Source organism: Colletotrichum paranaense, assembly GCF_030867605.1.
Source record: "Colletotrichum paranaense strain IMI 384185 chromosome Unknown Scaffold_3.1, whole genome shotgun sequence".
Lineage (NCBI taxonomy): Eukaryota > Fungi > Ascomycota > Sordariomycetes > Glomerellales > Glomerellaceae > Colletotrichum > Colletotrichum paranaense.
The window spans coordinates 3212477-3226961 of NW_026848961.1; the positions used below are offsets into that span (position 1 = coordinate 3212477).

At 49.6% G+C, this 14485-nt stretch overlaps 4 protein-coding genes across 4 annotated transcripts; 2 read left to right on the forward strand and 2 right to left on the reverse strand.

The window, feature by feature from the left end:
- Positions 1-402: 402 nt before the first annotated feature.
- Positions 403-2456, forward strand: CPAR01_04663 (cytochrome b5; the record flags this gene model as incomplete). Its single annotated transcript, XM_060488943.1, has 4 exons — positions 403-478; positions 533-1008; positions 1305-1533; positions 1717-2456. The coding sequence occupies 4 exons, from the start codon at positions 403-405 to the stop codon at positions 2454-2456; spliced, it is 1521 nt and encodes a 506-aa protein (XP_060353149.1).
- Positions 2457-2721: 265 nt separating this feature from the next.
- On the reverse strand, positions 2722-10334 carry CPAR01_04664 (PKSN polyketide synthase for alternapyrone biosynthesis protein; the record flags this gene model as incomplete). Its single annotated transcript, XM_060488944.1, has 9 exons — positions 2722-2870; positions 2940-3087; positions 3133-3627; positions 3691-8099; positions 8164-9157; positions 9210-9572; positions 9624-9892; positions 9946-10090; positions 10146-10334. The coding sequence occupies 9 exons, from the start codon at positions 10332-10334 to the stop codon at positions 2722-2724; spliced, it is 7161 nt and encodes a 2386-aa protein (XP_060353150.1).
- Positions 10335-10788: 454 nt separating this feature from the next.
- On the forward strand, positions 10789-11739 carry CPAR01_04665 (uncharacterized protein; the record flags this gene model as incomplete). Its single annotated transcript, XM_060488945.1, has 2 exons — positions 10789-10927; positions 11042-11739. The coding sequence occupies 2 exons, from the start codon at positions 10789-10791 to the stop codon at positions 11737-11739; spliced, it is 837 nt and encodes a 278-aa protein (XP_060353151.1).
- A 534-nt stretch (positions 11740-12273) lies between these two features.
- On the reverse strand, positions 12274-14183 carry CPAR01_04666 (major facilitator superfamily transporter; the record flags this gene model as incomplete). The annotated part of the gene is made up of 3 exons (XM_060488946.1): positions 12274-13440; positions 13504-13938; positions 13986-14183. 3 exons carry the CDS (start codon positions 14181-14183, stop codon positions 12274-12276), a joined length of 1800 nt encoding a protein of 599 aa, XP_060353152.1.
- Positions 14184-14485: the final 302 nt, after the last annotated feature.

Genomic DNA, 14485 nt, shown 5'->3' on the forward strand with positions numbered 1-14485 from the left:
GTGTGTTTTTCTGCGAAATTCAAGATCACTCTGGGCTTGACGCCCGTCAATACAGAGTACCAAAGATGTCGAGACTTCGATTCCCATTGTCGTTCCCCTGCACGCCCGTCTCAACATGGGCACCCCTGTAAATATCCAATAGGACTAATCCAGAACGAGATGCCGGAGACCATTTTGGACCTATCCGAGTTAACAGATCTCCGGACGTATCCCCGCTTGGGAGACCCCGTTCCCGAGTTGGGCAAATTTCGCTATTTTGGCGACAGCCGAAGCCGATCATCGATGGGAACCAACCAAGCGACCAAAGTCGAGAGTTGTGTGGCAAACAGCCCACATGAGAGACTAGTATCGAGCGACCTTAACCAAAATCACTCCGTGAAACCGTCAACAGTATAGTGCATCATGCAGAGACTCGGCCGGTCAGATTTGTCTAAACATCACGAACTTGATGACCTATGGATATCAATCCGGGGCAGAGGTAAGCAAGATATTGAACATCCGCTATCACTGAGACTGATATTGGATTATTCAGTGTACGACGTCACCAAATATGCCGATGATCATCCTGGGGGCATCGAAGTCTTGAAGGATGTTGCGGGATCCGACGGCACTGAAAGTTTCGAATATGTAGGCCATTCAGAGGATGCATACAAGACGCTGAAAGAGTTCCAAATTGGGGTGCTTGTCGAATATGTGAGTCCACAAAAGCGGAATGGGAAGGCGTTTATCATTGCTAACAAGTTTGCCTTGCAGGAAGATGGTAATGACCTAGGCGCAGTCTGGGATGCCCAACGGGTTAAGGTTGAGAAGCCTCCAAACTCGAAGCCTATTTTGGTCTTCACAATGACGGCAGCGACTGCTGCGTTGTTTGTGGTCGGAAAGTCAGGTTGCTGGCTACTCGGAAACAAGGACGCCTCGTATAGAAAAATTGGAATCTTGCATGGAGTACCTGAACTTTCAGCGTGGTTCTGGTTATATTTGGGGATGACACTTTCGACAGTGATAGGGGTCAGTTGTTGCCTCTACATATACATGAAATTCACGAAAACATTGGAGTACTACAAGGAAGTCTGGGAGTATCCTTCATATTTCGGCTGCAAAGTCAATGGAGCGGGTATTTGAGGGGAAGACTAGTATTAGTAGTAAGGTTAATCATTGAAACATCTTCCATCACTGAAGGATTACAAATGACTCGCCGGAATTTGGCACAACCGATGACCCTTTCTACAAAGACCCGCATACCCTCCATCGGAGCTCATCTTACGCGAAGTCAGCGCACCAACATCACGAACTAAAACTTGAAGATGCACACTTATTTTCTTGGATTGAGCTTGGTGGGCTATGATTCTTTGTGGGGGCGAATGATTCGCTGTGGTGCAGCGAGAGAGGTCGGGATGGTGAAGCAGACGGGAATATTCCCCAATGGCGACATGCTCCGAACCAATTTCACCGGCCTCCAGACATTCGACAAGCTGCTTGTTCCAGCAGTCATCTTTTACAACAACATTCTCAGCAATGGATTGCGTTCAGACCGTATGCTGCTGGTCAGCCTTTTTACCACTATGCAGACGATGTCGCATTGTATGCTTGTCTTGGGTTGGAGCAGGGGTAAAAAACGGCCTTGGACGAACATGTAAGTGCCGAAAAATGATCGTGCCCAGTCGCATGTATTCATGTTAATCCTTCTGTGTGTAAGTGAGCACTTATTTTGGGGAGTCTTTAACCAGGCGTGGGGTGCCGCGGCTGTTTATCCTCTTTACTGCTTCGCCCACGTCCAAAGGTTCTTGGAGGAGGAGAAGGACCAACCGAAAAACCACGAGATTGGTCCTTCAAACCCAGAAGAAGCCCTTGCTCTAGTCCCAGCCGCGATTTTGGGAGCAATTACACCCGCGATGCTTCTGTTTCCGGCATTTACTACAACCTTTTCAACGAACCAAAGGCAAGGACTGATAGCTTTGTATCGCTTCACTCCACTCGCACTCGCATTTGCCCATCCTTTATTCATCTGGCTTCAAGGCAAAATTCCAGGATCTTCCAACTTTAAGTATAACCAACACGCATCGGAAAACTTTATCGCAGCATCTTTGCTCATTTCGGGGGCTACCGCCGCGACTGGGCACGTGTGGGCGTTGGCATGTTTAGAACATGGGGAATTACGTCGGACATTCGTACCCGCTACCTCTATCAACACAGCATCTCCTACAGTCATTGCTGATGGTGCTAGAGACTTTCTACAATGGGACATCTTCATTATCACGGCGACTTTGGTTCCGATGACTGATCTTATCTTTAGATCATCTCGCTCATTCCGAAGATTTCGAAAGCAGTATAATTGGTTCCGAATTCTAGAACACTCTTTCTTCGTAAGAGTGGCCGGCCTTACTCTTGCAAGCGGCTTGTTGTCACCAGGCGCAGTTTTAGCTATGGCCTTGGCGATGAGGGCTTCCGAGAAATAAGGCAGCGGCAGGGGTTGTCGACGTTCCCTCACACCTACCTTACTTCAATATATCACAATGGGTTAATTGGTATTGGAAAAAGGAGTCTGACTATTACTTGCGTAAGACAATAAATCAAGGTAGTTTAAATCATAATGATCCTGAAACCAAGCTGTTTTTCTGTGAGTCGTTGCATAACATTGCCGTTCCACGGATCCCATTAATGTGGCATGGGGTTCATGGGGATGTCGTTCGCTACGCTCCTTTGTTCCATGAACTCAGTGCTCTACTGTTTAGCCGTGAACTTGCTTTTCCTTAGAATGTCTACTGCCAACTTGGACAGAGGCGAGGGGCTCAACAACTCAAATACTGATATATCGCTCTGCACATCACGGAAGATGCGGTTCCGGAGCTCAACGGCCTTCAATGAATCAACTAGGTGGTATGTCAGCATGATCGGTAATTTATGCCGGACCAAGATTGGATAGGCCTGTGATAGCATACCTCCAAAGTCATAGAAAGCTTTTTCCGTGTCAATTTCTGTCATTGCTACGTCCATGATCTGTGCTGCGTAGCCTCGCAGGACTTCTTCCACAATACTGACCGCCCCCTGGGTATTCTCCGCTTGAGCAAGTCGTTTCGCGGGAGGTTCCTGTCTGCAAAGAGAATCTGTGTCATTGACCAAAGTATGACTGACCCGGTGACTGAACTTCGGGTCCTTGGTCCATACTGCCGATGAAGGACTAACGGGCATTGAACTACCCAGGCCGAGAACTATCTGCGGCTCGATGAGTTTTCCGTCTGCTGTCCGACCTCGCATGGCAGCTTTCAAAACGGCGTCAAGCTCTGACTGGGTCGTCTGTAAACCATCCCACCGATGCTCATACATCTGGAAATAAGCGTCCATATCAAAGCCGCCCGTGAAGTGAGCCGAGTCGATGACAAGTCCAACATCAATTGCTGTTGCAGCGAGGCCCTGGCTACGACGGAAATGAGCGAACGCATCTTCGAATGTGTTTCCTGCGGCATAGTTCGATTGCGCGGCGTTTCCAATGACGCAAGTGATTGAGGATAAGAGGATGAAGAAGTCCACGTCACGAGGAGTGAACTCATGAAGGTTCATTGTGCCCTGAATCTTGGGCAAAGTTGACCTTTGCCATTGATCGTATATCATATTTTCAAAGATTGCGTCCTGGGAAGCTGTTGTTAGCGCAGTGCTTTCGAGCCAATATGTCACTCTCCTTCAATAACTTACTTCAAGCACCATTGCACACTGGATCACGCCCCGAATGCGCCGCCCTTGCCCCTGAAGATGTCGAATTGCCTCATCAACTTGAGATGAAACTGATACATCGCACTTCAATGCATCAATGGCCAGGCCTCGTTGACGGAAGCAATCTAGGTCGGCTGAATTATTCTGTCCTCCTGACCGAGAGAGAAACACGACACGTCCAGCGCCATGATCAAACATCATATCCGCAATCTTGAGGCCTAGTGCACCAAGACCTCCTGCGAGGATATAAGTGCCTTGTTTGTCTAGTTGCAGCTGAGGTAATTTGGCATGACGCAGTAGAACTTGGGCGTGGGCGTCAAACGTCAGGACTATGTGGCTAGGTGCTTCGCCACCGTCAAACCGTGACACTATGTCATCAACATCAGAAACCGATTTGACGGATCGAGGATCCGGTGGAATGAGGTCTTCAGTCTCAAGAAGTTTGCAAGTCTCGTCAAAGAGGCGTTTGGCAAGCTTCGGCTTTGATTTAAAGAGGGGAGACACGTCCAAGCTCACGAAGGTGGCGTTGCGGCGCGAAGCAACCAGGCTGGGAGGGAGCCCGGATGCTCTGGGCTCCATTGAGATGAAAGTCCCGAAGTCGCAGAGACATTCGACCCAGTTAGGGTCAATTCCTCCAGGGAGGCAGTTGAGTATAACATCCACTCCCCGATTCTGAGTCTGACGAAGGATCTCGTCCATGCAAGAATCATAGTCGTCATCCAGAACATGAGCCTGGTCAACTCCCATCTCAGTTGCAGCGAGACCTGTTGCGTTGGAAGTCTTCACAGCAACAAAAACTTCTGCTCCAATTCCCTGTGCTCGTCGGATCGCTGCTCTGCCAAACGGCGAGTCGCTGCCACGGATGAGAACAGTCTGGCCATTTTCGAGTCTTGCTGTCTGTGTTAACGCAAAACCAATAGCAAAAAATGAGTAGTACGTTGTCAAAACTTCTTCGGGCGGCAGACTTGAAGAGATCGATCGAACCAACGACATGGGAACGCGAACGCTAGTTCTGCATGGCCCTGAATGAATCGCGATGACGCGTTGTCCAACTCTCGTTGTCATCTCCAAAGATGATATCGCGGTTACTGTTCCAACAATCGCAGAGCAAACAAGAGTGCCGGGTGCACCTTCAGAGACTGATGTGGTATGCGCAAGCGCCAGCTCAACAGTAATCTCAACTTCGCCTTCAAGAAGAGGCGTAGGAGACTCCGATTCATTAACCCAAACAGATTCGCTGCCTTGTCGAATCAGCGTCAAGCTTTTTCTGCTGTCCAGAGTCCCCTTCTCCGACCCGAGAACTCTTTCTGGATTTTGTAAATCTGCGTCCATGCTTTCATCTTCGACGAACCGCGGAACAAACACTCTACCGTCGAATTCCGCGTATTCCATGTCATTCTGAGCAGATTCCCCTTGTGCAAAGTTACACCAGATATCAAAGATGATACTGGCAGTGTTACTCGCGCTTAGGCTACTGGCTCTGGACAAATCAAGATGTGGCAACTTGACCTGGGAATATTCAGTACGCATGACCCTGAGAAGGCCCTGTGTTGGTGCGAACTCCAACCCCTCTTTCCAATGTTGTATGAGACCACCACGCGTGATCCAGAGGATTTGGGAGGCGTTGGAAACCAGACGCTTGAAATCCTCAAAGTTCTGTGCATCCCAGTCGTAAACAAGGGGCAAATCGACCTCTAGTAGAGAAATGATGCATTTTCCTTTCAAATGATCTATCTCTGACATTGATGCCAATGTAACTTTCCCGCCGAGTGACTTTAACTTTTCACTCAAAGTGTCCAGAAGACGCTTTGTTGCTGGAGTGAAATCCGGCCTGTGTAGCAGAAAGACTTCAGACGGCAAAAAGTCAAGTGACGAAAGGGTTGGCTTCTTTGCGACTACTAGTGTCATTTTGCTGATCTCATCCCGTAGGAAAACTTTCGTCTCCATTCTTGCTGTAAGTATCATCGACTCATCATCGTGCCTTAGTGTTGAGCCGAGGTGATTCAGATCCGCCAAGCAGAGATACCCCGTCGATCGTATAAGATGTCGCAGCGCGGGTAATGTCGAGCGGACAAAGGAGACATCGTCATGATGATTTGACCTTATGCTCATAATGAAGTCAAAAGATTCACTCGAGAGCAGAGGCTCGTCCTGGGACGTCGGGTTCCAGGTTTGAATCTCTGATAATCCGTATCTGGTGGAAGACAATTCTTTGGCAAGACTTTCAGCCGCCTCTGAAGTCGTTACGATGTGAAGTTTCCTTCCTTTTCTGCGTGTAGCTCTCTCAAAGATATTGAGTACAGCTTCTAGGAAAAGACGAGAATTATTCAAAGCGTCTTGCATGACGACAAGCATCTCGTAGCCTGGCCTCTTATGATGCAACATATCCAGCAATTTCGCTAGAGCCGTCAAGACCTTATTATCGCAAGCAAGCTCAACTTCGCCGCAATGATCCTGGTCCGAGTTAAGAAAAGATGCAGATGAGCGAACGAAGTCGATGTCCTCCTTCCATCTCAGTTTTGCGCAAACCTTTCGCTCAGTCTTTTCGCTCGAAGACGAAGAATCTTGTGAAGATGTCACTTGTCTCAATGCAAAGTCGCGGATAATCAATTTCGGACTGCTCCAGGTCTCATCAGACACAATCAAGTCACCGGAGGTCTCACGGCCGTTGGTTCGAAGACGCTTCGCGTAACCACTGAACACACCGCCCTCACCCTGAGGTAGATCTGCAGCAATGTACATGTGCTTCAACGTGTAAGGAACCGCAGCGTCTTGAAAGGGCTTGCCATCGGAAAAGGCAATGAAGAGTAGATGGAAGATGGCGTCCATGGTTGCCGGGTGTATCAGATGGGGGTACTCAAAGTCGAAAGGCATGGAAGACTTGGTGTCTGGGATACTGATACATCCATGGGCGCAGTGCTTGCCAGTCACTGCAACCGCTCGAAAAACATTTCTGAAAGTCGGCCCGTACTCAACTCCAACAGACTCAAGCTGATCGTAGAAGTCTTCCATTTCAATTTCGTGGGAGTCTTTGTGTTTCAGGTCGTTCCAATCGCTAGTCAAGACTCTCCATTTCTCTTCCGAGGGTGCTGCGGAAAACTGCTCGGCGTTTTCGTACTCCAGGCTCACCGTTCCATGACAGTGCTTGGTCCACGAGCCTTTCGATGGCAAAGAATAAACAGCGAATTTCCAAGTGAATGAAAGCGCTTCGTCTGGTCTGAGGCTGACTTCCGTCTGGAGGCCTTGTTCTCTTGCAGGTACGACGAGACCACGCTCGAATTTGAGGTCTTGAAATTCGATGCCCTTGAGCTTCCTCGAGTTGTCTTGTAATTTGCATGCAGCTTCCAAGGCCATTACAATCATGCCAGCCGCAGGGTAAAGCACGGTTCCAGTAATTTTGTGGTCTTCGATCCACGGGTTCTCGGCAATACGGAGATAGTTGCGCCAGCGGGGCTCCATGGGATTTTGCAGGTTGACCGACACCCCTAATAGATCGGTGCGAGGACCACCTGGGAATCTGGCTGATTGAGCCATCGCGGACTCATGCCAGTAGCTCTTACTATGGTTCCAAGGATAAGACGGTAGGTCGGGCAATGAGAGTGGTAAAGACTCCGGATAGATGCAGTTCACTCGCAAAAGGTTTATGCTATGACCTGAACTCCAAAGCTGACCGGCTAGCTGTAGCGCCGTCATCTCTGCATCCTTGTTGCGGACAATGGCGGAGAGATACGGGGCCTCCTTTGCGGTCTTGTTCTGGCTTTCCTTTACAATTTCGAACACTGGACTTTGCAAAGCCCCATGAGGGCCGATCTCGACGAAGGCGCTCCACTGCAATCGATTGCGACCCCGACTCTGTGCAGTCTCTGGCGTGTAGTTTAGTAAGGCAGTCATCGCTGGCGAGAATCGAACTTGCTCGCACATGTTCTTCATCCAGTACGACGCATCTAGATCCTTGGAGGTGACGGTAGCGCCAGTGAGCGAGGAGAACATTGGACAAACTTGTTCGGCTTCGCCCAGAGGGATAATATTGCCCATGTTGTTGTTGTACTCGTGGGCGACTGTTGCCATGTGAGGTGAATGGTAGGCTGTTTTGACCCGAAGCAGTCTTGCGAACTTCCCATCGGTGGAAATGGCGCTGCACAACTTCGTAACGGCATATTGATCGCCGGACAAAGTTACGCTTGAGGGGCTGTTGACGCAAGCTACCACGACTGAACCTGATGGTACCTGTTCAATGTACCTTTCAGCCTCTTCTTGGGATAGCCCAGCAGCTGCCATGGCGCCTACTCGAGGTGCAACAGCATCGGTCACCTTTGCTGAAAAAATGCCTCGTAAATACGCAATCTTTACCGCATTACAGCGAGATAGAAGGCCAGCAGCATATGCAGCGCCTTGTGGGTGTGTCAGTGAAAGGTCACCGGATTTGCAATTTAGCGGGCTAGCTAATTCACTTACCAATCTCACCACTAGAATGGCCAACAACTCCTCTTGGCCTCACTCCCCACTCTTGAAGCAAATCAACGAGAGCAATCTGGAGAACAGTACACAGCACTTGGCTGTACTGAGGGAGATCAATATTTGATTCGTTGGTCCGGGACATTTCGTCGATCAAGTCCCATGGGCAACCGTAATGCTCGAGAAGGGCTTGTGACCTGTGGATGCTCGTCCGGAATATGCAATTATTGAGTAGCTCTTTGCCCATCGCGGGCCACTGTGCACCTTGTCCAGTGAATACAAAGATCGGGTTATCGTGTTTCGTTGCTCTTTTAGGCTTCGCCAGGCCCTTGTTGAGTTGGTTTTGCAGGTCTATGGCGGACTCTGCCACGGCGAAACTGCGAAATTCGAGATGAGTTCGTCGCTCTGACAGTGTGTAAGCAAAGTCAGATAGAAATCTCGGACTCGAAGTTGCTTCCTTGTTCGACAAGAAATCCCCGTAAGACTGAACTAGGCGTTCTATCGCAGCCTGGTCTCGCGTACTAAGTGCAAAGAGTCGCTTAACGTTTTCTTGGCGAGGTGAGTCGGAACCCATGCTGATGCCAGACTCGGAAGAATCATCTTCAGGAACGGTTGTAGTGTGATTTCCTTGTAGCCCACGGTTTCTCAAGTAATTCTGTGCATCATCGAGAATAACGTGGGCGTTGGCACCTCCAAACCCGAATGAGTTGACACTGATGCGCCGCTGGCCTTGAGAAGGCCAAGCCATGTTTTCTAAAGGCAAAGCCAATTTCCACTCAGACAGCTTCAAGTTGGGGTTCACCTTTTCGATCCCGGCTGTCGGAACGAGTATGCCCTTTTCCAAGCAAAGAACCGATTTCAGAACTCCAGCAAGGCCTGAGCAGCCCTCTGTGTGTCCCACATTGGCTTTGATGCTACCGACGTACAGGGGGCCAGACTCTGGCGAGCGCCCGGAGCCAAGGGTTGCGCCGATTGCTGACAGTTCAATGGGGTCCTGGGATGGGATTAGTGGTGTCAAAGAGTTTTACGACGCCTGTTTGACTTACTCCTAGCGGGGTACCCGTGCCGTGAGCTTCGAAATACTGCGTGTCTGAGTATAATAGTCCGGCCTTCTCATAGGTGCTCCGAATGAGTTCGGCCTGTGCTTCAGCGCTAGGTTGTGTTATTCCCGGTGTTTTGCCATCTGCGTTGGTCCCAGTACCGCGAATAACGGCTCGAATGGTGTCGCCGTCGCGTAATGCATCTCTCAATCTTTTGACGACGATACACGCGATACCCTCACCTCGCCCATAACCATTGGCTCTGTGGTCGAACGAGTGTGAGATGCCCTCGGGGCTAAGCATATGCATGGAGGATAGTTGATGCATGAAATTGGGGTGCAAAATCAAGTTAACGCCAGCGACCAGGCCCTGAGCATGTGTTAGTGGATACGTCCCTCACCAACCTAGGGGGCTTCATACCATGTTCGTTTCGCCTAATTTGAGTGACTGGCAAGCTAAGTGCAGCGCGTATAAGCTCGATGAGCAGGCTGTGTCGAGTGTAAGGCTAGGTCCGCGAAGTCCAAAAAACCATGAAACTCGATTTGCGGTCATCGCTTCGCTCATCCCAGATGCCGCTACATCTCCGACATCCAAAATGTCGTGTGTTGAGAGTTGCTCATAGTCGCTTGTCATACAGCCGACGTAGACTCCCGTCTGAGAATTCGTCAGATCGCCCAACGTAATCCCCGCTATGTTCAGTGTTACTCATGATCTCTAACACAAAATCGTCGAGAAAGCTCACCATTCTCAAAGCCTTCGTAACTGACTTCCAGCAGAAGTCTTTTCATTGGGTCCATTCCAGCTGCCTCCTTGGCGGTCATGGAGAAAAAGGGTGCATCAAAGACAGAGACATCCTGCTCCAGGAAGTATCCATGCTTCACACTAATCTGTGATGATTGAACGGTTAACTCGGTAGTACGATCTTCGACTGGTGGTACTCACAGATCCTTTACGATCAGGGTCAGGATGGTACCACACATCTGCGTCCCACCGCGAAGACGGTACTCTTCCATGGGCATTTCTGCCATGGCTAATCATGTCCCAAAGTCTTCCCACCGATGTCGCCTCCCCCGGCAGGCGGCAGGCTGTGCCAATAATGGCAATCGGTTCTTGTTCGTCGCACGGGCTCATGATGGGCTGGCTTGTTATTGCTTGAGTGGCTCTGATACGGAAAATTGTATGAAAAGATTATCATGCATGCGATTTGGGACTTGTGTGATGGTTTGGAATTCTTCCCAAGGATCGATAATGAGGCAATTCCAACCGGCATCAATCAACAATTCTTGGCTCTGCAGTAGTAGCACTGCCCATCACCAGTAGCCAGTTGTGAGCATATCCCTGCCGATTACCGTATTCAGCACGGGAAGGGGCCTTCGGCTCAACCTGATTCGGTGAAGAGGTCAACAAATGTCCCGATTGGGACGGCCGTAACCTAGCTGTTAGGCCTGTAAAAGTTCCCATTCACAGTTGATAGTAGCAGTAGAGAAGTAAATTTCCAGGCAGTTTCTCGTTACTTTTTCCCTTCGCTTTCGCAACTCAGAAAGTTCCCTTATCGTGAATTTACTTCGATATCGCCGCTGTCGACATGAGAATTCTAGCATTGCATGGTGTCGGCAGTTCTGCCAAGATCCTAGAGAGCCAGCTCGTTGGCTTGATGAGATCGGTCGACGCAAGCTACGAGTTTGTGTTGGTTGACGGACCTGTACCATCGCACCGAGGACCTGGTAAGAACACCACCAAGATAGCCCTATAGAACCCTTCTCGAAGATGGCCTACGCGTCACTTCAAAATCAAGCATACTTAAGATCAGTCGACGCTAATGCTGGAATGAATCCTAGGCATGAGTCCAGCTCTCAGCGGACCGTTCTACTCTCACACGACGGGATACTCGCCCTCAGAAATTCAAGCTGCGCACCACCAAATCGCTGCTACTGTTGACGACCTAGGCCCATTTGATGGCATACTAGGCTTCAGTCAAGGTGCATCGTTAGCCCTGTCGTACATTTACCATCAGCAAGTCAACAGCGAAGAGCCCGACTTCAAGTTCGCTATTCTCTTTTCATCCGTCGTGCCATTCTCGGCAGACCCGACATATTGCGAAAGCGAAATCGACCAACTTTGCTCATATCGCCGCAGTGAGATGCACGCAAAAGATCTTGCACCTCGGCAGCAAGTCTTCAATGACTGTCTGGTGCAGACATTCCAATCTGCTTCGAAGATTGGGGCCGTCCTGTCGGACTTCAACCAAGATTTCTTCAGGGATGCGGGCGCCACGGTCCCTCGTGTGCTGCATCCCATGTTACTCTCAGAGCGCATTCGAATTCCAACGGTCCACGTGTCTGGCAGGCGAGACTTTCCCTTTATGCACGACATGCATGAAATAGGATACCAGATGTGCGATGCCAGGCTTTCCAAGAAGCTGCATCACTCAGGAGGGCACCATCCACCCAGGAAGGAGTCTGAAATCAAGGCCGTCGTGAGGGCTATGGAGTGGGCGGCGGATCAATACTACCGACAGCCACCATCATTTTTATGATCTATTGCATAAGGATAGACCGCAGCGATCATCTGGGTTTTGGACACGCCTAGTCTACGTCACTCGGTTACATCTTCAATTTCGAACTTTCAATGCATTCTCTTCTCACTCCCATCAGCCTGGTCTCCTATGCTGCAGCGCGAGATTGAAAAAGGTATCGATACACAAGCACTTCCGCAGGCCTTCCAGTGATCAACCCCATGTTCGCTCTGCATTGCCCCATACGCTCTGCCGCATACAAAAATAACGGTACTGCTCCAGTGCAAGTCTCATGTTAGTCTGTGGATTCAGTGGCCCTCCTCAAGCCTTGATCTCAGTTTTATGTTCTTGTCCGAGAGAGCCTCTCGTACTTCGTTTACTCTCTGCATTTCACGTTGGCAAGCCCTAATAGATGACAGCCAATTCAATTCCAGAACTCTGATCCTTCAGGGCTTCACCTTTTGGTAGCTAGAGTACCCATCTAGATGATAACTGCATGTATGTGACTCTATTCTCATGTTTCCGAGTTTTCTGTCTTTCTGACCCACACTTTGCTCAGATGGTGTCGTTGCGCTTATTGAACACGTCGTTATTTCTCTCAGACTCAGTCGGACTGAGATCTTGGTGCTTCATCTCCATGCTGTCAGTCACCTCACCCTTCAAGGATTTATCCCCATTTTCGTCCCCGGCCAGTGGCGGGCTTGCCTGTTTCACAGTCTTCCACTGCACCAGAGCGCTTCCTGCGATACTTGCACACGCTAGTCCAACAGCAACATACCATGAATTGGTAAGAGACTTGCTGTAGATGCGCAGAACGGGATCAAGAGTATTTGCTGGCAGCACCCCCGGTTGCCTAATGCTGTTTGCCCCGCCGTCGACAATCGTAGTAGCGTTGATGTTTGGTAACTCATCTGCCACGCCGGACCTGAGTTCATTGGTAAAGACGTTCTGGGCAACAGAGATGAAAATGGCGCCGCCAAAAGTCTGCAGGAACATTACTAGAGCAGTTCCAAGCGGTATCTCCTCCATGGGTAGGACAGTTTGGACTACCATCAAAGGGGTCTGCATGCTCTGGCCGGAACCAAGACCATAGAGGATCTGATATCCGATCCAGTTCCGAGTTGGAACGTCTGCTTTCCACGTAGTGAGAAGACCAGATCCAACTGACATGAAAAGTGTTGAAGCAATCATGAAAGGGTTATAGTACCCGATTTGTGTGATGCCCACGCCACTGACAATCGATGCCAGAGCTGTGGAAAGAATCAGGGCCAAGTTCATGAGACCCGAGTCTACGGCAGAAACACCCTTGATGGCTTGGAACCAGATCGGAATGTACTGCCTCAGCGTGAAGTCAGCCCCGGCTGTGCAAACCGAGAACCAACAAGCTGCGGCCACACTGCGCTGAGAGATGACTTTGATGGGAAGTGTGGCATTTTTGCCATTCTTGGTCTGAATGAGAACGAATGCAACAGAGAGCACACCGAACAGTACGAAAAGCACAATGACTCTCGGGCTGCTCCATTGATAGACAGTGCCGCCCCATTGCAGCGCGAGAAGCAGGCAGATGACGGCAGGCATCAGAGCGAGTGTACCAATGGGGTCGACTTGCATAACCTTCTCCAGAAGAGTTTTCTTTTCTCCATTGTCAGGGCGAAATGGCGATTGGAAGAGGAAGATCATGATAACGAAAGCGACAGCTCCGATTGGGAGGTTGATGTAGAACTATTCATCGTCAGGCTGTGAATCTAGATAACCGGCTTTTTGTCCGACGGATCAATGACTTACACACCAACGCCATGTCACCTTGTCGGTGAAGGCGCCCCCAAGCAACGGCCCAACGACCGAAGCAATGGCGTAAACAGCTCCCACTAAGCCAGTATATGCAGGTCTCTTGGGCAGCGGAATGATGACAGCGATGATTGTGAAGGTTCCAGCCAGGATACCTGCACATCCAACACCTGCGATCGCCCGGCCCAAAATCAGGACAACAGACTGGGGAGCAGCGCCACATATAGCCGATCCGATTTCGAAGATAATGATAGAGATGAGATAGATGAGCTTGATGGAGAAAAGAGAGTACAGTTTGCCAAAGGTAAGCTGGAAGGTGCAAGTTGTAAGCAGATAGGCACTTCCGTACCATCCAATGTCGTTTATAGATCGGAACTCGTCTGTGATACGTGGGATGGCTGTTGATATAATGATGTTATCCTGTGAAATCTCCTGTAAGCTCTAGTCCCAAGGACTTATCTTTGAAGGATGGATCTTACCAGCCCCACCAGGAAGAGTGTGAGGCAGAGTCCAAGAGTGATGGCACCCAACTTCAAGCCACTTGGTCCATCAACATGAGACTTAGGGGTAGGACTCTGAAGAGCTGGCTGCTGAGTTACCGTGGGCTCATCAGACTTCGAGCTAGACTTCCCGCTTCCCATTTTGGCCCATTTCGAGAGATTTACGGTCAAAGGCATATTGAACGTCGAGTTGTATGTTCAACTTGTGGTTACACCAGATTGCGTAAGAGTAGCGTCGATTACAACGCTGCAAAAGACTGACAGTGGCATGAGCCAGTACAAGATTCTTAAAGGGGTACTATTTAGAATACAGAAAATTGTTTCTTTGATCTAATTGCGCTACAAGATGACAAACAATTCTTTGAGGTACCAAGGCACCCACGTCGAGGCAAAATCAGTCCCTGAATAGCTATGGCTTACAAATTGCGATGATGTCTCAAGGATCTTACAGCTCGAGGTGATGCCGATGATGGTTACAG